Below are 24,212 nucleotides of genomic sequence, written 5' to 3'. Positions count from 1 at the left end.
CCCCTTCACGTGTTGCTCCTCTTTATTGGGTTGGTCGTACACATGGATTTTTAATATTAATGAGTTGTTAGGTTTTGAACCCGCGCGATGCATTAGCTCTGATACCATTTGAAACAACCAATTACTCCAAAAGCTAAATCCATTAGATTGGTGTTATTTAATCAGTTATACTTCAACAGGCACCGAACCACCAATGTCATGGTACAGAAGTGGGCCACGTGCACTGTTGGCATCCTTGTGGACCGCGGGTTGGGTGGGGCTGCACAAGTGTCGGCCCCACAGAGTATGTACCACATGGCGGTGCTCTTCTTCGGTGGGCCCGATGATCGGGAGGCATTGGCCTATGGTGGTCGGATCGTGGATCACCCAGGTGTGAGCTTGAGTCTCATTAGGTTCCTCCCTAAGACTAAGGACGACTATGACGCTGGAGTCACGATGGATTCATACAGAGACGATCAGGTTATGATGGTCATCCGTTCACATGAGGATGAGAAAGATGCTGATGAAGCCTTCCTATCCCATTTCTACAACAGGTTAGTGTATAGCATTAAATAAAGGGAAATGATATCTGCGCCAAGTGTTTCGATAAACATGCGCTCCACTTGTTTGTCGTGTAGCATTTAAAGGGTATATTATGGTTCTCAAAAAGCTCTTTAAACACGACAAACAAGTGGAGCGCATGTTTATCGAAACACTTGGCGCAGATATCATTTCCCTAAATAAAATGTTAAGAGGACTGATGTTGCCACCTCTAAATTAGGCACTTCCAACCATGTCGGTTCTAGCAAGATTGTAAGATGCTTTTCTCTTGACTCATAAACTGACATGGGTGGAAGTGCCTAATTTTAAGGTTAGGCGGTCTCATAATGTTTTGGAAAATAATGCGAGAAATGATATCTGCACTCGTTTTGATAATGTCACTCTTCTTCGCTTTTAAATTTTATTAAATATTGAACTTTTAGTTTGGGGTGGGGGAATTTAGCAATTTACCAACTAAAGGGTGAAGCATAAAATGAATACATTTTTTTAATACCACATAAAATGAGTACATTGTTAAAACAAGAGAGTGGGGATATCATCTACCAAAAAATTGGTTTCCTATGTACGTTTATGTTTTTTTTTAAGTTATTGTGTCTAATTCGATACTTAGACACAATAACTCTGATTAGTACTTTTACACAGACAACCTCTGATTAGTCTCTGACCAGCCCTGCCTCAAATCATACGATGATACGAAGTGGAAGCTAGGCAAGACCTTCTTAACGGAGGAGATTGTTAACGCTAACACTTTAATGTATATAAAGTGATGAGACTTCATTAGTCCTTTGAATACCCTGGCATTCTTAATACATTGGGGTTGGTAATTCAAATGTATTAGGTTTAGACAAGTTCAGGTCAGACCAGCTGCACTCAATTCAGAAAGTGAATTGAGTCGAGTCAACTCGTCCGGGACAATTGGGACTTGATATAAGGTCGAGTTCAGTAGTATGATCCCAACTGATCAGACTTAGGAGGATGCCATTGGGCTGAATCCAATCAGAGCTTCCCTCAAAAGCAAATAGCCAAGATCCTTACTATCCCTATCACAAGATAATTAAATATTGGGATACTAAAAATAATTTTAATTAAATGCAAATTCTCATAACTAGACACTAATAACTAGTCACTTTCTCATACATTATTTGAAAATCTTATGAGAAACTCAAGATTATTGAAAAATATTTTTTTTGAATCTGAAAAAAGAAATCATAACGAAAAACTCGCATTTTAATCTAGCAAACGACTAAACTTAACAATCCTTCCATGTTTTTTTGTTGTGTCTCATACAGAATCATAAGTAAATACAAGTACATAGAATGACACAAGTGTTTTTTCCGAAGTCTTACAAAATATTTCCCGGGTATCAGAATTATGTAATAATGATCACATATTCACAAGTTATTATTTTAATCCTGGTATTAGAGCATCTCTTTCGAATTGTCCTAAGCATAGTTAGGGTTTTGTAAAATATCATTTTAATCAAAACTTGTGTAAATATCATTTTCAATGCACCTTAGGGCACTCGTTAGCAAAACCCTATTTTGTAAATGACAAAATTTTAGACGTATTAAATGTGTGTGTGTGTGTTTTGTTTCAGTGCATTTGACCATTTTAAACTTTTTTTCCAACTAATGACGTACTAAAGTCGAATTTTTCGGTCTCCTATTTTGCCTAATCATGTTTTGCTAGCCATTCATAAGAACTATGCTGCTTTGATCCAAATTTTCACCCCGCCTTCATGATCAGGTACGTCGTGACGGGGTTAGTCACCTATGTAGAGAGATTCGTCGATAATGGCCCCGAAACCGTTACAGCTTTGAGCGCAATGGAGAGCTTGTATTCATTCTTTATCATAGGAAAGGGCGCCCAAGGGCTCTCGCCACTGACTACAGGGATGAGTGATTGGGAGGAGCACCCTGAGCTGGGGCCCATTGGGGATCTATTGGCCTCTTCGGATTTCTCGGCCACTGGCTCAGTTTTGGTTCTAAAACAACACAGAGAATCAAGCAATGGACAGATTGAGGATGAATTTGCAGTGCCTTCATAAAGTATGTATTGTTGTGGTCTGGTGAGATTTTAATGGTGGGGTTTTGCCTATGTTCCACCTTTGCCATTGCAAGAATGGAGAAATGAAAGATGGGTCTTGTTCTCATCTTTTTCTTGTCCAAGCTTTGAATGTATATGTTTGATGTTTCTCTTTGCTTGCAAGAAAAGGTAGCCGTTGTACCACTCAAATTCTCCCTATTTGCCACTTTTTGTGGTTGATACAATGTAACAAATGTGGGCTCAACTTTCATCAATGGTTTGCGCTTCGCCACTTGTCAATTTTGATCATATGCATTGGGTTTGCATTTGTTGATTTCAATATAAGATTGTTTGGAATGTGGTTTGAGAGAATTTATATGGTGGATGGCCTTGCATGGATGTGCAGCCCAAAAACCGTTTTAAGGAAAGGTTAGGATCATTTGATCCCCTTGAAACTTCCCTATAACTTGGCTCATTGGCCCACCAAATAACTTGGCTCATTGGCTCAAGCAACCCTTTTTCCCTAATTACCAAAATCTCCCCTCAACAAAAGACAAAGTACACCACACCCAGAAAAAACCAAAAGAAAAAGAAGAGGATGTGATTCCTTATCCCAATCTCTGTTTTTCGAAGGCTCAAACAGATTTTCTCCCATTTCTAACATCTCTTTGGAATCGAAAACACACACACACACCATGGACACTCTGCTTGGAAACCCATCTCTCTCCCGTCTCAAGCTATCTCCAAAGCCCACAATTTCATCCCGCACCACACCAATCTCATTCTCTTTCCTTCCTTTTCCATCCCCCAATTCTCCATCTACACTCAAAACCTCAGCCTTCCAAGATCAGCAAATAGAAATCCCACAATCAGACCAAAAACTCCAAAGTAAAGAGCCTGAGTTTGAAGCTCAAAATGATGAAGAAGGAGCATATGGTGAGGTGAACAAGATAATTGGAAGCCGGGCGGTGGAGCGTGAGCCTGGTAGAGTGGAGATGGAGTACCTGATCGAATGGAAAGACGGGCACACCCCGTCATGGATCCCATCCCCTAACATAGCCAGAGATGTCTTGGCGGAGTATGAGACACCTTGGTGGACCGCCGCCAAGAAAGCTGACGAAGCTGTGCTCTCCCGCCTTCTTGACGAGGCGGCAGGCGCTCGCGACGTCAATGCTGTGGACGAAGAGGGGCGCACCACGCTCCTCTTCGTCTCTGGTTTAGGATCAGAAGCCTGCGTCCGCCTGCTGGCAAACGCAGGCGCTGACCTAAATCATCGAGATAGTGGAGGGCTAACTGCCCTCCACATGGCTGCAGGCTATGTTAGGCTTGGGGTTGTTAGGCTGCTTCTGGAGCTAGGGGCAGATCCAGAAGCAGCTGATAATAGGGGCCGAACGGCGTCACACCTGGCGAGAGAGATTCTGGCTGCGACGCCGACAGGTAATCCAGTGCAATTTGCGAGGAGGTTGGGTTTGGAAGGCGTAGTGAAGGCGTTGGAGGAGGCTGTTTTTGAATATGCGGAGGTTGAGGAGGTGTTGGAGAAAAGAGGGAAGGGGGAGAAAGTGGAGTATTTGGTGAGATGGAAAGATGGAGGGGGGAATGAGTGGGTGAGAGAAGGGTGGATTGGGGAGGATTTGGTGAGGGATTTCGAGGCGGGGTTGGAGTATGGAGTTGCCGAAGAGGTGGTGGCAATGAGAGAAGGGGGTGAAGATGGTGAAGGAAAGAGGGAGTTTTTGGTAAAGTGGGTGGATATTGAGGAGGCAACATGGGAGCCAGAGGAGAATGTGGATTCAGAGCTGATAGGTGAGTTTTTGAGGAAGGAAGGAGGGGAGGGAATGGAGGGGATGAGGGCATTGGAGACTCAACAACCTCAGGCTGAGTTTAAAGAAACCATTGGGGAGTCTTGAGCTTTTTGCTTTTGTTGTGGTTGTGTAATTGGTCTTTCTGATGTATGATGAAGGCTTTTCATAGTACATTGTTACTAAGGTTCAATTAAATCTAAATCATTCATTAGTTTTTATACTAACTATCTATTTGAAGGTTACTAATTTAACAGATAGGCCATATGATCATCTGATTATGGATATTGTTGCTTATATTACTTGAATAGAAAAGGAGACAGGTGGGGCTGAATTTAGGTGTGAAGATAAATTGTCAATCGGGCGATCCAAACCGTCAGATCGACGACCTAGAAATCAGCCTTCCACTCTTTTGTGAGGGCTAAGTTTAATCTCACTAAAAAGCATGTTTCTTATTCTCGTCGGTCTCACAAAAGTGTGTGAGACTGATTTCTCAGTGAAGGGGCCAGAGAGGTGAAACAACCTTTCTAAATTTCTTAAAAAGGCTTCCCCTGCTTTTCTAGGTGTTATGAATGAGAAAATCCAAAAAATACAAAAATATGCATTCTGCAACCCTTACCCGCAAAGTCTATTTCTCGGTTTTCTGCATTTTTTTTTTGTTTTGGAGCGACTCCGAGTCACTTCCAAAGATTCACATTAGTCCATTTCTGAGATGGTTCAAGGTGGTGCCTGGGTCTTTGGACGACCCTCTTCTCCTGGATCTAGCCGAAGAATTGAAAATAAAGTTGGTTAGAAAGGAACATTAAGTAGTTAATAGGTACATGGATGAAAATATGTAACTTGTTAGTGAGAACTTTGAAAGAGTAGAGGACATTTATAGAAAGGGAAGTGATATTTGCCTCCTTTTCTTCCCCAGGCCAACCTCCTCCACCACCCATGTGTTTATGATGACTCTTTTTACACTACAAGAGGGTGAACTGGGAAGAAAAAGGAGGTGAATCTATCATTTCCCGTTTACAAATGATTCTCAACTCAACTCAACTAAGCCTTTGTCCCAAACTAGTTGCGGTCGATCAGCTAATGATTCATGAAGAAGGTGAAAGAATCTACCCGGCTCAAATTGACCAAGTCTAATCCTGACACTAGTTGGGTCCATCTACATGAATCATTTTCTTTCATTCTCTCCTATCTAAGGTCATGTTCTTTGTTATGTTTCTAGCCATCAAGTCTTTCCTCGTTGTTTCTACGGAAGTTGTTTTTGGTCTGCCCCGACCTCTTTTTACTCCATCAATTTGGCACGTGTCACTTCTTCTCACTGGAGCATCCAAAGGCCTATGTTGGATATGCCCAAACCATCTTAAGCGACGCTCTCTCAACTTCACCTCAATTGATGCCACTCCCACCTTTTGACGGATGTCTTCATTTTTAATTCTATCTAACCTTGTGTGGCTGCACATCCATCTAAGCATTCGCATCTTCGGTACACTCATCTTATGCACATGCAAATGGCATATCTAGTCTACCATACCTATCACCGGCCGTTATGCATGACAAATCCCAACCGGGTTCGCTCTGCCTAGACAATACGGTATCGTAAGAAAGTCCAGCTAGACAACCTTTCTTAGGCGAGGACTTTCTCTGACATATTGGCCTGGCGTTAGCACTCCAGTCCACATTTATTGTATCCGGCTATCGGAGTTCTCCCAAATTTACGTCGAATATTTGACCATGATGTAAAGCTATTTTGATCATTTTGGTAGAGCCAAAATTTTGCCCTGTTAACTTTAAATTACAGAGTGATCGGCGGAAGCTTACCTCTCGTCATGGAGATTTGATCTTCATGCTGAGAATTCTGTCGATCTGAGCTAACGATTGAGACGATCTCCCTAAATGCTTAGGCACTTTTTTCCTTAGATTAGAAACCCCTTCTTTATCTCTTAATAACTCTCTTCTCCTCCCGTCGAGGAGCGAGAGAATATTTATAGACTTAGATTAGAATTAAAAGTCGTAATTCAACCACACTACTAATGGTGATTTTCTTTTATTTATCTTGAATATAATATATGATTTATCAACTAAAAATCTTTTTACAACAAGTATAAATCTTTTAGAGGAGTTAGACATCGAACTCAATTTTTGGGTCCCATGCCACACCAATGTTTTAAATTTCGACCGAAATCCGAAATTTTGGGTTTCGGTCATAACGAAATCGAAACCGACTAAACCCAAAACAAGCGTTTATTTCGGTTGAAATTTCAAAATTTCGTCCAAAATTTTAGGGATTTCACTAAAAATCTGAATTTTTGATAATTATTTCGAGAATTTCAATCGAAATAAAGTCTGAGAAAAAATAGCCGTAGAATAGATTTCGTTGGATTTCGGCGGAAAGGACCAAAACGCACTACGATACCGAAATTTGAAACCTTGGTCCACACATTTGTTTTTTTTTTTTTTAAATTCGGGAAATGATTTTAGCACTCCACTATTTTGATAAGTGGAGAAAGCTTCTTGTATTTTAGTGTTTAAAGGGCTGTAAAAGGTTATGTATAGTTCCGAAAAAGCTCTGACAAGAGCCACTTAAAAACAAAACGATAAGTTACTTTCTAGTGCCAAAATCATTTCCCAAAAATTCATGGCCACTCAACATTTCCGATTATACATGTATCTTTATAGAGTGAAGGGTGCCCCTGCAAAAACCAGTTTCAAGGGTGCCCCCATTGGTTGATGTAAGCAGAGTCAAAGTCGTTTCGCCATCCACTTTTTTCTTTGCACCATAAATGCACTTTGCTGGAATCAACCAACCCTTGAAGCTAGTTTTCTGCAAGGGCGCCCTCCATTCTATAATTTCTCCTACAAAAGGAAACTACTTATAAGATATTTAATAGCTTAGGAAACTATATGTTTGTCAGTTTTTAAATGACCTTGGGAGGACATAATTAATAGCTAAGGAGAAATCTAGATTTATAAGGACCGAGGCTTCATTATATGCCTAAAACATCAGCATCGATCTTGTAGAACATCATGTGGCTACCTAGATGGTCTTGGTCCCATCCCGAACAAACATCCGATTTGTAAGATAAAGGGCTGCGAAAGCCTAATAGGTAACTTTTCGTGAAAGAATCCTAAAATGAGGCATGGTGGATCAAGGGTCTAGATCATCTGATCATTCACAGTGAAATTTGGCTAGACTTATAGCTGCCCTTAGAATTAACCATTCTGATCATATAACTGAAGGTCAGTAAGTGTCTTAGGAAGGAGTGTAAAAGTGGCCTTTCTTCTTAGGATTTTTCTTTTAGAAGAATCTCACAACAGTTACATGCAATGTGCTGAAGGGATGATTAATGGTCGTAATACAGTGTGAATGGTTCGCACCTGGCACATGGATAAAGGACAGGCCATCTGGACCCTCTATTCCTGCTGGGTCCACTTAGGAGTTCCAATTTGTTCCAAAACTCTTTTGATTAGACTTGAATCTTTGGCCCACAAATTGGTAGCTAACAATAAAAACAAGCAGCATTTTCTTGTTTGTAAGAATCTGTTTCAATATTCTGGTGGTTGGAGAAAGGAGTGTCATCCAGTCCATGTGATTCAATGGACATCTTGAAATTTGAACGCCCAACACAGTTATAAATAGTAGGCCTTCCAAGGTTTTCTTCAATCAATCCATGGCAATGGTGAGGTTCCATATATGGTTATCTTTACTAAATACTAGCAATTAGGAGAGTGCTAACACATTCTAATCTCATCTTCATTGGACATAGCACATTTATAATCACGATGGGTGTGGGCTGAACGTGAGAATTGTAGGAGACCAAACTATCTACTAGTTGTTGCACTAAAACTAGCATTTTTTTGGCAGTTTGGTTTCCTCCAATATCTCACCTTCAACCTTTCCCAGTTAAACTTGCTCCTTCAAGGATCACTAGTGAGACTTGGTGATTCGGGATTTCGATAGTTTGGTTTCCTCCAATATCTTACCTTCGTCCAATCGAAGCTAAACTAGCTCTTTGTGGAAATCATTGATCACATTTGGCGACAAGCAGGTAATACCATGTTGTGGTGAATGTGAAGATAGCTTGAGATCAAGCCTTGATCGATAGTAATGGTAGGAGCCGCATTTTAGATTACTTGATTCCCTCCCAATGTTTCATCTTGGTCAGGCTTTACTAATTGAACTTGCTCTTTTTAACATTACAAGAAAGACTTATGTTATGCATGAACAATATCCATGCAAAAAATCCATGCTTTATGACTATTTCCACTAGGTAAAAATAAAGCCAAAGCTTAAAATTTAGGGTAGTTAATAGCTATAAAGAAATTTACATCTATAAAGTATTTAATATCTGTAGAGGAATAATTTATATGTATAAGATAATTAATAATTATAATGAAATTTAAATTTATAAGGTATTTAATAGTTAGGGAAGTTTACATTTATAATGTTTTAAATAACTTGGGGGCACCCAAATGCATTCTGCGATGGTGAAAAGCAAATTCAGCTGCAGATTTTCCTTCAAAAATTGAATGCCCATGTAAGAGAGAATATCCCTATTTTTGTTTCACCACCCATGCTTCTAGGTATATATTGTAAATCACGACACTGAGGGGAGAGAATATGTGAGAATTGAACTCATATTTTTCTTAATTAATACATATTGTGGGGTCCACCAAACCTCAGCTTGCCTATTAAAAAAAGGACAAACGGAGGGAACCAAAACCCACCCATTTTCTCTTCTTCTTCTTTTCATCATTTTAATTATTCGAATTAAGGCGGTCGCTACGTGGTTCGGGGGAAATCCCTCCAGGGCCCAAATCACGCAGTAAACACCCCTATTTCGGATAATAACCGATTTTTCTTTGTAAATCCACCTCTTTCTTTCGAATAGGAGCTAAGCTTAATCACAATAAAGGATAAAAACCAAGGTTTTTGATAAAGTTCTTTAAAATAAATAGTTTGTATGTATAAGATAATTAATAATTATAATGAAATTTAAATTTATAAGCTATTAAATAGTTAGGGAAGTTTACATTTATAATGTTTTAAACAACTTGGGGGCTCCCAAAATGCCTTCTGCGATGGCGAAAAGCGAATTCAGCTGTAGATTTTCCTTCAAAAATTGAATGCCCATGGAAGAAAGAATATCTCTATTTTTGTTTCACCTCCCATGCTTCTAGGGGAGAGAATATGTAAGAATGTAACAAATATTTTTCTTGATTAGTACATATTGTGGGGGCCGCCAAACCCTAGCTTGCCTATAAAAAAAGATAACCAATACATATAAATAAACTTACATTTATAAGGTGTTTAATAGTTAAAGAAAAATTTGTACCCCGACATGCCCAACCTCCCACTATGTCTTTTTGTGCACATGTTGCGTAACAAGATGTGGTATTTTTATCTGAACGGATTCCTCTTTTGCTAGGAGCACTTTTTTATTTTATTATGAAAGAGAAGCTTCTTGTAGTGACTTTAGAGATCACCTACTAAGGGCTTGATTGGATGCACAATAGAATACTGAATAATATAAGAGAAAAAGGTTGTTGCGCTCGAGCACATAAACAGGGGGGTGGGGCCATTGGGGGGGTGATCCTAAGCATTCATTTGGAAGGCCCCATCATGGATGGGGGGCCTAGCTCCATTGGATCACCAATGGGTGTCCATTTGTGGGGCAAAAAATGGACAGATACTGTTTGTCCACAAATCTGTTCATTTTTTACCCCACAAATGGACACCCATAGCTGATCCAACGGAGCTGATTTTTGGTGAACACTCTACCCATGAAAGGGCCCATCAAATGAATGCTTTGGATCCCACCCAAAATGTGGCCCCACCCTGTTTATGTGCTCGAGCGCAGCAAATGCATGCTCATAATATAATACCTTGCATTGAACATAATCAGAGACGCGTATTTATTGTGGGTATTTAAGAATTGAAAATAATAACCTTTAAAAAGTGAGGAAACTATAAAAATAAGAACATATAAGAGATCAATATATTTTATTGTGCATTCAATTTCAATCTAGCATGGAAAAAAGGCAAATTGGAGGGAGGAATTTGTGAAACAGAAGCCAAGGCGTGATTTTAGCAAAGGAGAGAATATACAACCGAAAGTCTTCTAAGAATTTTCAAGAACCACATGAGCCCGTCCAAATTACGAGTAGGTGTAGCTACAAAGTCCAGCGGTAGTCACGTACGCGATTTTCGGAAATTAATTTATGTGCTAAAGTTATTAATTTAATTCATCATCCTATATGGCGGTTCTCTCATGCAACAGCCTAAAGTTATTAAAAGTAAGGTATGGCCCTTACCATAGGATGATCCAAACCGTCCATTAGATGGGCCACAGCCTAAATAGGTTATGCCTCCAAAATCATTTCTATAGGTTGATCCTAACCCTCCGATCTATAGAGGCCTATGATCAACTCTCTAACATTCAGATCGTAGTGTTAGATTCAACCTATGGAAATGATTTTTGGGGCACAACCTGTTTAGGCTGTGGCCCATCTAATGGACGGTTTGGATCATCCTATGGTGCGGGCCATACAGTACTTCTAATAAAGTGAGGAGTGCCCTCATCAAAATACAGTAGTGCTGATAACATTTCCCTTAACGTATTACTTAAAACTCATGGCATAAATGATAATGGAAAGTAGTAGGAAGAAAGTTAGTTTCACGTTCACAAGAAAACAAAGAAGAGAGGTAGGATTCTAACCCACGCTAAAAACACTTTGAAAATGGCCAAATCAGCGGTCATTTTCACTTTCTTAACCGATTTTTAAAAGTGTTTTCTATAATGTAATTAGTCGAACCACACAATGTCTTGGCCCCACCCTAAATGGACATCGGATGTCCTATCATGCATAAGTTAAACGACTAAGTATTCATGAATCATAACGACATTTGGCTGGACAGATCAATGCATCTAATCACACACACAGGGCATTCCTATTGTTTTACAAGATTAAAAATCCCGATTGCACAATTAAACATTTTCCTATTTGGGGCTTAAAAATTTATTACTACAATTTTTCTAGACTTGTTCTCATTGGCGTGCAACTTGGGCGGGCTCAACCCGAACCCGTCGGATTCAACCCCGGGAAAAAGTCATGTTGGGTTGAGTTCAGGTCGGGTTTGGGTTCAGATTGAGTTTTCTCAACCCAGGTTAGGTTCGGGTCGAGGGCTTGGGCCACCCGACTTGAGTTCAACCCGACATTTTCAATAATTTTTTTTATTTTTTAAGCTTAAAATCTCGGGTAGGGTTCGGGTTGGCAAAAAGGGTTCCTCGGGTCAGGTTGAACCTCGTTGGGTTGGAACTCGAGTCAGGTCTGGTTCGGGTTGAGTAAATGGCTGCTCGGGTAGGGTTGCCTCAATCCGACCCGAGTTGCACCCCTAATTGGCTACGTACCGACAACCTTGTGACTATGGTCCCATAAGATAAAGGGTCCATATTATGTTCACATCATGTTTTTAACCCGGGATTTGCTCAGGTCCATCGCAAAGGGGTTTTCACGGCTCGTCTGTTGCATGTCAGACCAGCCGTGAAAACCCTTTTGCGATGGACGCTATCAGTTCCCTTTTAACCCTAATGAACTATGGTGCCCTGAAGAGAACTTATAATAACTTTTGTAGTTTTTTTTTTCAAAAAAATAAATCCGAGTTAGGTTCATAAACAGTACAACTAGGAGTGCCGATGAATCACAGGGATGTGAACATGGACAAGATTTGGGCATAATCACTCGATCAAAAACGTATTCATTGGATCTATATCTTAATGTCCATAATTATTTATCACGACCGAGTAGTCACAAAATCCGTTGGAGCGTCCTAGATCCAAATGAATGACATCAATGTACAAAAATACCCTTCATATATGTATACTAAGGAGGGCTATGTTTTTAACATTACTCATAGGGTTGCTAGCGACTTTCACAGAATGGCACTTCGCGGCTGGCTGTTGCATGGGAGAGCAACTACACACGGGTTCACTTTTCAGCAGATTTTGTCTTATTCATTTAATTCATCCAACGTGGCATCTCTCCTAAGCAAAAGCTAGCTTTAAATGCCTTTATGCGAAAGTCCCTAGCAAAACCAGGTGATGATGGAGAAGCTTCTCTCTTCCCCTAACCTTAAGCCTTAATTGTTCACGACAAGAGTGTGACCTTCAATTGATTACATACCCATTCATTTATGCCTATTCACGAGGAATGTATATTTTTTAATTTAAGACACCTACTGAAAACGACAAAAAACAAAGTATGGTTGGAAGAGCACTTTCAAACAAGGTTTTAAATTTCGACCCCAAATTTCGGATTTCGTTGGAGACCGACACCGAAATCGATAAAAACCGAAACGGTAATTTATTTCGACCGAAATTTCGGTTTTTCCAAAATTTGACCTAAAAAATCTTTTTTTTAATATTAATTTAATATTTCACCCAAATTTCGACTGAAATTACCGAAATTTAATATTGAATAAAATATTAGTTTCGGGTTTTGTACCAGATTTCGATCGAAATTTTGAAATTTCAGGGTCCAAAACTTGTACCGAAACCAAAATTTTAAACCTTGCTTCCAAAAGGATCCGACCCATAAAGGGATCCGAATGGATATTGACCAAGACATAAGTGGATCTGATTAGATGTGGATCTGATTAAACCTTTGTACCATGGTTTTAAATTTCGACCAATGGATATTGACCAAGACATAAGTGGATCCGATTAGATGTGGATCTGATTAAACCTTTGTACCATGGTTTTAAATTTCGACCATTTCGGTCCGAAATCACACATACCCGAAACGATCGTTTATTTCGACTGAAATTAAACAGATATAATATTCTTTTATTCGATTTCATGATGATTTTGCCCGAAATTTCAAACCGAAACGCATTCCGAAACCAAAATTTGAAACCATGCTTAGTACAACCATTCCCATCATCTCTAACTTAATTTAAATTCAAATCCTTGATGATTACCAAAAATAGGGGGAAAAAAAGAAAAACATTTTTCAAAATTAGACACCCCGTTATCACACGGCATGTCACAATCTCTATCTCATAATAGATAGGCCCCACACGTTAAATAAGCCACATGCAATTTCCGTGTCTATTCTCTATTAGTCAAAACCCATCCAACCTACAAAAACCGGCATGTGATCGCACGGTCACATATGGCCCATCACAGCTCTGACAATTATATCCGCGGCTCCTCATTTTGATAACACCACCCCTCAGTTTCTTAAATGCGACGACTGTAAATGAATAGAAGAGTGTCACTATTGAAAAAGAAGAAGTGCACATATAAATCCCCTTTTGTTTTTTTCTTCTTTTAAATCCCTTGGCCACTTTCCTTCACCTTCCTCTGTACCGCACTTAAACCGACATTCTCATCATTCATCTCATCCCAATTCCATTTTTAAGCAAACCCTCTTTCTGCCACAAGAAACCCATAAGAAAGAAGAAAAATTAGACTCCCAAAACTTCTTTTTTTCCTCTTCTTTTCCTCTAAAAATGCCGCTAAATCTAGTGGCCTTTGCATTATTGAATGTCCTCTCTTTGATCTTTGTAGTTAATGGAGATGACCCTTATAGGTTCTTCACTTGGAACGTTACCTATGGTGATATTTATCCTCTCGGGGTCCGCCAACAGGTAAGAAGAATTAGAGATCAAAGTGTTAAATGTCTTCACATTATGTAAGACAACACCTTGTTAAATGGACATGCTAGTATGGATTTAATTTCAAACTTATCTTCTGAATAATTCTTTGCATTTCCTTGTCTTTCTTGTTTGTGGGTTCTTCAAAACAGGTGTATTTTTTTTTTTTTTTGGGGTTTGTAGGCTTGGGTTTTGTGTGTGTTTTGGAGTTTTTTATGGGTTTTTTCTCATCATTTGTATTTTTTTTCTTGGGGTTTTCTCTGTGTAGAGACTAACAGATTCTTATGTTGTGTAGGGAATTCTAATCAATGGACAATTCCCGGGTCCTGATATCCATTCAGTCACTAATGATAATCTGATCATAAACGTATTCAATAGCTTGCCTGAGCCCTTCCTCCTCTCATGGTCAGTCTCTCTCTTTTTTATCTCTAATTGCAAAATCGTTAACTCGATCCTTGTTTTAATAAGGACACCCCTCTCTGTGACTTAAACCTCTAATGTTCGAGGGGTTTTTCTACCAAAAACAAGGGTGTTTAACTGAATTTTTATGTACAAAAGCCTACTTTGGTAGATTTAAACATTTTAACAGGGGTCGAATATTGTTATGTACACGCAACTTTTCGAAAAAGAAGTTTTTTTTTTCTGTCTTCTTTCAATGGATCGGCCAAAATGGGAACGTGGTTTTGGGTCCACATCGCTTGACGAGTGTCGTGTGAGACTTTTTTTACGGTTATGATAAATTCGCACCCACTGTAGGATAATTCGCACCACTCTTTTCATCTTCTTTTTTTTCAGAAGGCTTGTGAAAGTGGTAATGCCAGCGAAGCTATATAGTGGGAAACACGGGAGCTTCCTATCATTTTCCGTCCTTTACTTTTGGAAAGTTATTATGTACCCGCACTTTTTGATAGATACACCCTCTATATTTAGGCGGGCCGTTCTTCAATTTTAGTGTATGATTTTTTTGAGAATGATTGAGTTGCTTTTATTAAATACTAATAAATAGTGTTTGTTCTCTTCCTCTGTTGTTTAGCTTCCGTCCTTTTCTTAATGAAAGGAATAGGCTACAGCCTACAGGTCATTTTACTAGCTATTAGAAAGGTACGTTTGGATTGCCGGAATCAGATTCCAATGCTGCCCACTTTCAAAATTAGGTTCAAAAAATTAACAGGAGAAGGGTATTAAATGCTGGAATCTGTTTCCAGCCACAAGGGATAGTGTTCTGATTCTGCTTCGGTTGGATATTGGAGTGGAATTTTTATTAGAAATTTTTTGAATAAATTTTTTATTTTAATTTTTTCTATTCTCATCTAAGGAAGAATCGGAACATTTTATAGATTCCACTGATTCCTCGATGCAAATGCAGCCTAAGCATTTAGATTGCTGGAATCATGCATTGGAATCGGCATCCTACTCGCATTACTATATTCCCATTACCCTATAAATGGTATAAAAAAAATTAAAATAAAGAAATTTAGTTCAAAAAAATTCCAATGACAAACGGAATCTTATGGTGCCGGAAATAGATTCTGGCATTTTTTCCTCTTTAATTTTGCTCGGATGTCAAACTCCCCCTCCCATTTCATTGGTTTTTTATTTTTTTTATTTTATAGAATCCTGGAATCAGGCATTGGAATCAGCATCCTTTTCCGATTCTGTTGTTTGTTTCAAACGAAATTCCTGAAGAAACTTTGATTTGGTTTCAAACAATCAGCAATTTTTATCACTTGAAAGTGAGATTTCAATTAGTCACCATTAGGTACCTTACCAATACGCCAAAAGCACTTCAGCTAATGGAACACAGGCCAGGCCCTTTAAATCTGTCCATAACAGGCTAGGTCCTACCTGGTCCTACACCTAGGTGGGCCCCCACTCGTGATCGTAATTCCACAACCCTTCCGCATCCACTGTCCTTAGTGGCCCACTTCACAGGTTGCCCCTTCTGAGTTGCCCTACTCTGTGGCAACTTAACTCTGGCCTTTTATCTCATCATGTCCTCTCCACAGGTCATCTCTTCCATAACTCGAACATGGGATGTGGTGGCTTCTCTAATACCAAATGTTAGTTACGTTACGTATACGTCAAAAGCTCCAGAGGCAATGAAACGTATTAGGCAAGGTCCTTTAAACATGTCCCATACCAGGCTGGGTCTTACCCAGTCCCATACCTAGGTGGGCCTCAATCAGGGCGGTAACACTCAATAAGCAATTCTTCCTATTTTTTTTTTTTTTTTGGTGTGTTTCCTCCCCACATAGAAAGCATTGATGAGAATGGTAGAAGAAAACGACCGATTGTGTCGGCTCCTACAAGAACTTATTAATGAATAGATGTGACTTCTTTTACACACTAATGAGATGCCAGGCCCCACTTCAAAGAACAAGATAGCCAAATTGTAGGCTGTATGCAAACCAAAAAGAGGGGCCATTTCTACTTAGACAGGAGAGAAAGGTGTTTCATGTTTTAAAATTACAAAGGCTTTGAATAGGAAATCATTTTTTCAATAATGTGTCATTAGAACTAAATAAATTTGGTTTATGTGAAAAATAGGAATGGAATTCAACAGAGGAGGAATTCGTGGGAGGACGGGGTCTACGGGACAAATTGTCCAATTCCTCCCGGGAAAAATTTCACATACATTCTTCAAGTGAAGGATCAGATTGGTAGCTTCTTCTACTTCCCTCCTCTCGCATTTCAAAAGGCAGCCGGAGGGTTCGGCGGAATCAGAATTCTCAGCCGACCACTGATTCCGGTTCCTTTTCCGGACCCCGCCGGAGACTTCACCGTCCTCATCGGAGATTGGTACAAGGCTAATCACACGGTAATCTTATCTTCCCCCACTCATTCCTATTTCTACTACCCCTGCATTATGTTCTAATCCCTCTTAGTGTAATTAATCAACTATTACACTTTGACTTTGGATTAGTTGACATAATTAGTGCGTGGCCCAATTCAAATCTCCCCTTAATCACTTAATCAGGGTGGCCCAGTGAAGAAAAGGGGGTGAACATATAGCTTCCATTGTTTTATTAAATGAGTTGTATTTGTAAGGTGGAGAAATAGTTTGGATTGTGGGTTATCTTATCCACCACAAACGTAGTCAGAAAAAAGAGGCTGCCAAAATCAAAATGTGCCAGTGCGGATATAGGACCCAAAAAGAGTAAGTAGGGATTTGATGTGATCATGTGCATTTGTCGGACCACCGACACTGACGGTAGCTGTTGACTAGTTTTTTCTGGAACACAAAAAAATATAAGAGAAGTGCCTCTATATTCTCCCCCTTTTCTTCCTTTGCTACCCCCTCGTAGTGTAAACAGAGCGGTCAAAAATCAAAATACTCTAAAGGGAGGTGGAAAAGGAAGAAAATGGGGCGAATATATCACTTCCCAAAAAAAAAGAGGGAATTTGTGAGCTCATGGTCATTTGTCATGTGGTGATGTTGTACAATCATGGCAGGCAATACCAAAATCTAGTGTAATGCAATCTTAACCGTTGGATCAAATTGTTCTTTTGGGTAGGCCTATTAATCTATTCACCATGGTTTGATCCTTTGATCAATCTCTTCATATCATCCGATCATGAACGTACGGTGGTAAGTTGCATATGCAATCTTAACCGTTGGATGTTTGTATGCCCCCCCTACCGGATCATTTGATTTATTAAGGGAGATGATATCCTCACGCCCATATTTGATAATGGCACTCCTCTTATCTGCTATTAAAACCATATGTAAATGAAAATTTGACTTTGATTCCTTGTTGTTTTAGACCCTGAAATCTATTCTGGACCGTGGCAAAAGGCTTCGCTTTCCCGATGGCATCCTCATCAACGGCCGGGGTCCAAATGGTGCATACTTCACAGTAGAGCAAGGTACTTTTATATCCCTATGTTTTATACCTTTATTCCAATGATCATTTATACCAAACTTTCCCTATATATGTGAATTTAACAACCATTGTCTTAATCAATGTTATCATATCTGGGCCCACTACCTGTTCAATTGGCGGTTCCTACCAGAATTCTTAAATTGTGGCTCATTTGAATCCTTGTTCAAAGCCTATGGTTTGTTTGTTTGTTGGCCCATCTAAACTGGAGCCCATTTCACACCAGACTGACAGCCTGTAGTCTTTCAGGTGCTTTGTTGGCTACAGGTGCTTGGTGGGCTGTTACCACTTGTTTTCCCGGGAAAGCAAATCCCTGGAAAACAGCCTCTTTTTTTCTTGACAAGACCTTGACAAGACAGAATTCTGGTGTTCACTTGCTTTCCCAAGAAAGTAACACGCCTAGGTGGAAAATGTCAAATAATGACATGTAAATTGCCAAAAATGATGTGGAAATGTCTCTTTTCTCACAAGTGTGGGAAACCAAATCCCATTATTTTTTGGTCAGATTTGCTTTCCCGAGAAAATTAGTGAAAAAAGGTGAGCAAGCAGTTTCTCGGGAAACCTTTTCCTGCACACGTGAACAGGCACGGGAAACCTTTTCCTACACAGTTTCCCTGAATTTCTTTTCCTAATGCCACGTCAGATTCCCGGGAAACCTTTTCTTTTCCTTTCCCGGGAAAACAAGTGAACAGAGGAATCTGACGTGGCATTAGGAAAAGAAATCCAGGGAATCTGTGCAGGAAAAGGTTTTTCTGGACTGTTCACTTGCACAGGAAAAGGTTTCCAGGGAAACTGCCTTTCTTTTTGCACTACTTTTCTCGGGAAACGAAATCCGAGTGTTTTTGGTCGGAAATGAAATCCCTACGAGGGGGGGGGGGGGGATGGGCTTTTCCATGTCATTTTTTAACTTATTGTATAAATTCCACATGTGTAATTCTATTTTCCCTGGAAAGCAAGTGAACACCAGAATTCTGTCTTGTCAAGGAAAAAAGAGGCTGTTTTCTAGGGATTTGCTTTCCCGGGAACCCTAGTGAACTGTGCCTAAAAGGAGATCCAACAGGGGTATTTAATGGGCTTTCCTGGTGGGCCCCTACCAAACGACATTATGGGTCAAGTCCTATCCTGAATGGAAGTCCTATCCATTCAGAATGAGGCTTAGATGCACAACATAATCTTGTAGGGGCCATTGGCCCAGCCCTCGATCAAGGACTGCAAAATAAATAAAAAAACTTATTGGCTAAACCTTGAAAGAGGCCCTTGAATCAAGGGTCTAGGATTCTTTAGGCCCTATACGTTTGAGATCGTGCACCCAACGTAATTTTGAGCCCAGTTATCAGTTTGGAGCTTACAATCGGTTATCACAATTTGAAACGAACAGGGCCTTAGTCCAAGAGATTGTCAACTATAAACTGGGTTCACAGTGCCCCATAAGCTGACAATAGGCATTTTTCTTCTTGTCATACTTCCATTTGAAGCCCACAAATTATAACATTGTTTTCTTTTTTTGAGATTAGGAAAAACTTACAGGTTTCGGATATCAAATGTGGGCCTTCAAAACTCCCTCAACTTCCGGATCCAAGGCCACACACTGAAGCTGGTTGAAGTGGAGGGGACCCACACTCTTCAGACCAGCTACTCCTCCCTCGACGTCCACGTGGGCCAATCCTATTCAGTTCTCGTGACAGCCGACCAACCCGGTCAGGACTACTACATCGTCGTCTCATCCCGTTTCACCACCCCTATCCTCACCACCACAGGCGTTCTTCACTACAGTAATTCTGCTGGGCCGGTCTCAGGCCCACCCCCTGGTGGTCCCACCATTCAGATTGATTGGTCGCTAAACCAGGCCCGTTCCATCAGGTAAACGCCCTGCTGATTTTATATGCTTTATAGAAATGTAGGGTCCTAATGGGCCACCCATCGGGCTATTAGTTGTGGGCCTGACCCATACCTAGACTGGGAAACAACCAATTACTCCAAAAGCTTAAGCTGTTAGAGCTGGTGTTATTTAATTAATTATACTTCAACACTGCCCATCACGCGTGGCTTCTCTTTTTTGGGTTGGTCTTACACGCGGACTTTCAATATCAAGGAGTTGTGGTTTCGAACCCACGACCTGCCGTTAGGCTAGCTCTTATACCATGTGAAACAACCAATTATACTTCAACACTACATCACGTGTTGAAACCCATCGGGCTATTAGTTGTGGGCCTGACCCATCCCTTGCCTGTGAAACAACCAATGACTCCAAAAGTATAAGCTGCTAAAGAGTTGGTGTTATTTAATCATTTAGGCCTCTCCACTTAAGATTATGACAACCGATTGTGAGTGCCAAACTGGTTATTGGACTCAAATTTGAAAGTAATTTTGAGTCCAACAATCAGTTTGAAACAACCTATTATACTTCAACAACCCCCTCACGCTTGGTCCCTCTTTTTTTGGGAAGTTGGCCTTACAGATGGACTTTTAATATCAAGGAGTTAAAAGAGCTTTTTACCAAGAACCCCTGGCTCTCATACCATGTTAAACAACCAATTTCTCCAGAAGCTTAAGCTGTTAGTGTTTGGTGTTATTTAATCATTTATACTTCAACATAGCCCATATGAGTCTTTCACCCCAATCGAACCCGAGAAAATCCAAATAATATATACTTGTTTTAAGCAAACCCCCAACAGCATCCATCATCATTCATCAATCTAAAATTTCAATTTTTAAATGTCAGGACTAACCTTACAGCCAGTGGGCCGAGACCAAACCCACAAGGCTCATACCATTATGGTCTCATCAACACGACCCGGACCATCAAGCTCGCGAACTCGGCCGGCCTCATCAATGGCAAGCAACGGTATGCCGTCAATAGCGTCTCCTTCGTTCCAGGCGACACGCCCCTAAAACTCGCCGATTTCTTCAAAATCGGAGGCGTTTTCCGCCTCGGAAGCATCTCCGACAATCCCACAGGCGGTGGGCAATACGTCGACACCTCCGTCATGGCTGCCGATTTCAGAGCCTTTATTGAGATTGTGTTTGAGAACCATGAAGGCATCATCCAAAGCTGGCACTTTGATGGCTATTCCTTCTTTGTTGTTGGGTAAAGCTTCTCTACTAACATATTTTCCTCGCTTAATTAATCTTAATTATTTGCTAATTAATGATTTTTAAGCTCTTAAACATGTTTTCCTCACTTCATTTTGCATGTAATTGTAGGATGGATGGAGGACTGTGGACCCCTGCTAGTAGGGACCAATATAATCTCAGAGATGGAATAGCACGCTGCACCATCCAAGTAAGTAAATTGGTTTGATTATCCTTTTATTTCGTCTGCAAAATGATCTCGGCCATTCAAAAAGTGTACATGCCCATTGAATTTGATCTCGACCATCCAAACGATTAGATATGACCCAAGAAATTTTACCAAGTCAATGATCTTGACTACTTAATTTGTGGGTTCTCATGGATCAATGCATATTTACAATATCCAACAAACAAATGAAAAAATCCCGAACTTTTGATGCCTCGTTTCAAACTTTAAAAACCCCAGCTTAAAATATTTATGCAAATGAGTAATTACTCTTAAAACTATTGATTGAATTTCAGATGATTAAGGAATGTACATATGTTCTTAATTGTAGACTCATTTTCATTCTTGCAGGTATATCCCAATTCGTGGACCGCAATATACGTGCCCCTCGATAATGTCGGAATGTGGAACCTGAGGTCGGAGTTTTGGGCGCGCCAGTACCTTGGCCAACAATTTTATATGCGTGTGTATTCACCTGTGGAGTCTATCCGAGACGAGTACCCAATTCCGCGGAATGCCCTTCTCTGCGGCCAGGCTGCCGGCCGTCACACACGCCCTCTCTAATCTGTTATTAGACGGGGTCTAATTAGAGGCGAAAAATCCACTTAAGTACTGTGTATGTTGCTAGCTAGGTAGGAATTTGTGCTCTCACCCCATTTCATTTTGGGTGCTATCTTAGCACCAAAGAGTAAAATGAGAAGAAGAAGAAAGACCTTATCAAAGTTTGGAACATTAGATCATTAATTACCGGTAAATGATCCTCATCTCGAGGTCACCATTCTTTTTTAGAAGGAAAATCCCAACCCAAATTAAGACCTGTTTTTCTACTATTATTGTTTCCTTATTGTTACCATTTTTAAGTATTTAATAAATGATATGTTGGAAAGATAGAAGACTTCTTATTTTCTACTTTGCCTTTTTTTTTTATGGGTAAGCTGGGGTGTAGCGGGGACCCTACCAATTTATTTGATAGAAAGAAAGATGATACAATAATAGCACAAAACCAACCCTAACTGGGAACATGCGAGAGAGGGAGACCCAAGGCTCAGCACCTATGAGTGACATACACTAAGTCTAAGGGATCAAAATGCTCAATACTTGTGAATTATATAATCAACTAATTTTGAAGGGGTATGTTGGGCTCTTTGTGAGTATTTTGGCCAAATTTTCATGTGAACTACATGCCATGATTCACTTGATTCCTCAAGTTATGATGTCTTTTCTTCATCACTATCCTCATATTTGACTGGAATCAGGTGGACTTGATTATGTTCATCTGCCCATGATACATTCTTTTTTCGAGTTTCTTTGGGATCTTTTGTATTCGGAGTAGTCCTCTGATCATGTGTCATCTTCACTCTCTTCATCATCTGTCTTTCCATCTGAGTCCTGATTATCATTTTCTTGGATTGCTTCTGAGTCCTCAACAGGATGATGTTTGTCTGAATCCAAGCAGTTTAGGATGCTGAAACGGTTTGCAGTAGAGAGATAAGGATATAGATGAGGCTCATTTTTCTTTTGTTCGTTTGAGGGCTCTTCATCAGATACCTTTGGAGTATCTTCACTCATTTGCTGTTTTTCCATGGTGTTTGCTTCTTGTTGGTTTGCATCAGACGCTTCGGTAGAGACGACTTCTTCATCCACTGTTTTGTTTTCTGCTTGGGGGGTTCTTGGGATGGAGCAATTTTGGGGCATCTAACAGATGAATGGCAGAAATCCCATCAAAGGCAATAAGCTTTAGGTTTCCAATCATACTCTACCACTTGAGTTTGGGTGCCTGAAGGGATTTCAATGTGAATGATATCAGTGCCTATCAGCAGAAACTTCCACACAAACATGAGCAAAGCTTAGTCTGGATGCTTCAGCTGTAGTAGTGTCCATGTATAAAGGTTGATCAATGAGGCTAGCTAACTTTCCAAGACCAATGGGAGTCCAAATTTTAAATGAACCTTTTTTGTGTGGAATAAAGTCTTCTAATGGTTTCTCACTTCTTCGTCTTCCTCGAGTGAATTAACATGAAAGGGATGTGAATGTTAGTATAAATGAGATATCATCATTGGATGAGGTTGAAATCTCATCGTTGGATTAGTTCTTAGGTAAGGTGTTAGGATAGATTAGGCAACTATAATAAATTAGCCACTTAGATTAGATTAGGATAATGCTTATCTCTAGATTAAGATAATGTTTATCTTTATCTCTTTCCTTTTTTTTATCACTCAAGTGCTCTATATAAACACTACTAGGGTTTGTTGTTAATGATCTAAGATAAGTGAAATTTGTTTCATTAGCAACAGCATCCCATATTTCTTCTCTCCAAATGGGGATGTGAAGAAAGACATTGTCTTCAGCTGAAGAAGAAGAATAGCTTAGGTGATTGAGTGGTGGAGGGTGAATGTACAAGTTTTGGAAGTGATTGAACATATGGATTTCAATTTCATGTGGAAAAATGAGCCAAAGTCCATCATAATCTTTAATGCTTGAGATGTGGTTTCAGCGGTGTCTACATTTGGCTGCCATGAAAATGTTTTCCATGGAATATTGTTTTATGAAATGGTGTGAGAGGCGTGAGAATTGGTTTGGTGAGATAGAGACTTGAGAGGGCATTAGTGAGAAGAGGGTGAGAATTGGATGACAAATAGGGAAAAGAAATACTCTACTCAAAAAGAATTTTGGTTTTCCTTATTTTTCAGCCACTTCGCATCATGTCCTCACTCATTACCCTCTCAATTCTCTCCCTTTCCCGCTGTCCCTTCCATGGAAAACCAATTCTCACCCTGTTTGTCACTTGGTAAGCTAACATTCCATTTGCCAAACATGGCCTTAATAGGGTTGCTCTCCAAGGGGATAGAAATCCTTGGATAAGCTGTTACTATGGTGCCCGACTGTAAAGTCCCTTGTGGTGTATCAAATATCAAGGGTGGTACCGCTAGCAAGGTACTTGACAGTCGGTCACTATATAAAAACTCTCAAAAATAAACATAGGGCAGTGATAAATCGACCCCAAAATATCTTAAATCGAC

At 39.9% G+C, this 24,212-nt stretch overlaps 3 protein-coding genes across 3 annotated transcripts; all 3 read left to right on the top strand.

Annotated features, from left to right (window-relative positions):
- The first annotated feature begins 187 nt into the window (after positions 1 to 187).
- On the top strand, positions 188 to 2,864 carry LOC143886234 (cation/H(+) antiporter 15-like). Its single transcript, XM_077390180.1, has 2 exons — positions 188 to 533; positions 2,287 to 2,864. The coding sequence occupies exons 1-2, from the start codon at positions 199 to 201 to the stop codon at positions 2,585 to 2,587; spliced, it is 636 nt and encodes a 211-aa protein (XP_077246295.1). The 5' UTR covers positions 188 to 198; the 3' UTR covers positions 2,588 to 2,864.
- A 280-nt stretch (positions 2,865 to 3,144) lies between these two features.
- On the top strand, positions 3,145 to 4,584 carry CAO (chloroplast signal recognition particle component (CAO)). Its single transcript, XM_077390179.1, has one exon. The coding sequence runs from the start codon at positions 3,261 to 3,263 to the stop codon at positions 4,467 to 4,469; it is 1,209 nt and encodes a 402-aa protein (XP_077246294.1). The 5' UTR covers positions 3,145 to 3,260; the 3' UTR covers positions 4,470 to 4,584.
- Positions 4,585 to 13,686: 9,102 nt separating this feature from the next.
- Positions 13,687 to 22,101, top strand: LOC143886600 (L-ascorbate oxidase homolog). Its single transcript, XM_077390649.1, has 8 exons — positions 13,687 to 14,007; positions 14,309 to 14,418; positions 16,561 to 16,831; positions 17,778 to 17,880; positions 19,409 to 19,754; positions 20,617 to 20,982; positions 21,099 to 21,177; positions 21,544 to 22,101. The coding sequence occupies exons 1-8, from the start codon at positions 13,870 to 13,872 to the stop codon at positions 21,754 to 21,756; spliced, it is 1,626 nt and encodes a 541-aa protein (XP_077246764.1). The 5' UTR covers positions 13,687 to 13,869; the 3' UTR covers positions 21,757 to 22,101.
- Positions 22,102 to 24,212: the final 2,111 nt, after the last annotated feature.

This window comes from Tasmannia lanceolata, unplaced genomic scaffold (assembly GCF_043159265.1).
Source record: "Tasmannia lanceolata isolate RefF3 unplaced genomic scaffold, GAP_Taslan_0.1 ptg000011l, whole genome shotgun sequence".
In the NCBI taxonomy this organism is placed as follows: domain Eukaryota; kingdom Viridiplantae; phylum Streptophyta; class Magnoliopsida; order Canellales; family Winteraceae; genus Tasmannia; species Tasmannia lanceolata.
Note: the sequence above shows the minus strand (reverse complement) of the source record. Positions and strands in the feature narration are given on the sequence as shown.

What these genes read in the sequence shown, in the direction of transcription:
- LOC143886234 (XM_077390180.1), top strand. Translation starts at nt 199, where the DNA reads ATGGTACAGAAGTGGGCCACGTGCACTGTTGGCATCCTTGTGGACCGC. An exon ending in CTATCCCATTTCTACAACAG is followed by an intron (nt 534 to 2,286) that starts GTTAGTGTATAG and finishes CTTCATGATCAG; the next exon opens with GTACGTCGTGACGGGGTTAG.
- CAO (XM_077390179.1), top strand. Translation starts at nt 3,261, where the DNA reads ATGGACACTCTGCTTGGAAACCCATCTCTCTCCCGTCTCAAGCTATCT.
- LOC143886600 (XM_077390649.1), top strand. Translation starts at nt 13,870, where the DNA reads ATGCCGCTAAATCTAGTGGCCTTTGCATTATTGAATGTCCTCTCTTTG. An exon ending in CTCTCGGGGTCCGCCAACAG is followed by an intron (nt 14,008 to 14,308) that starts GTAAGAAGAATT and finishes TATGTTGTGTAG; the next exon opens with GGAATTCTAATCAATGGACA. An exon ending in AACCAGGCCCGTTCCATCAG is followed by an intron (nt 19,755 to 20,616) that starts GTAAACGCCCTG and finishes TTTAAATGTCAG; the next exon opens with GACTAACCTTACAGCCAGTG.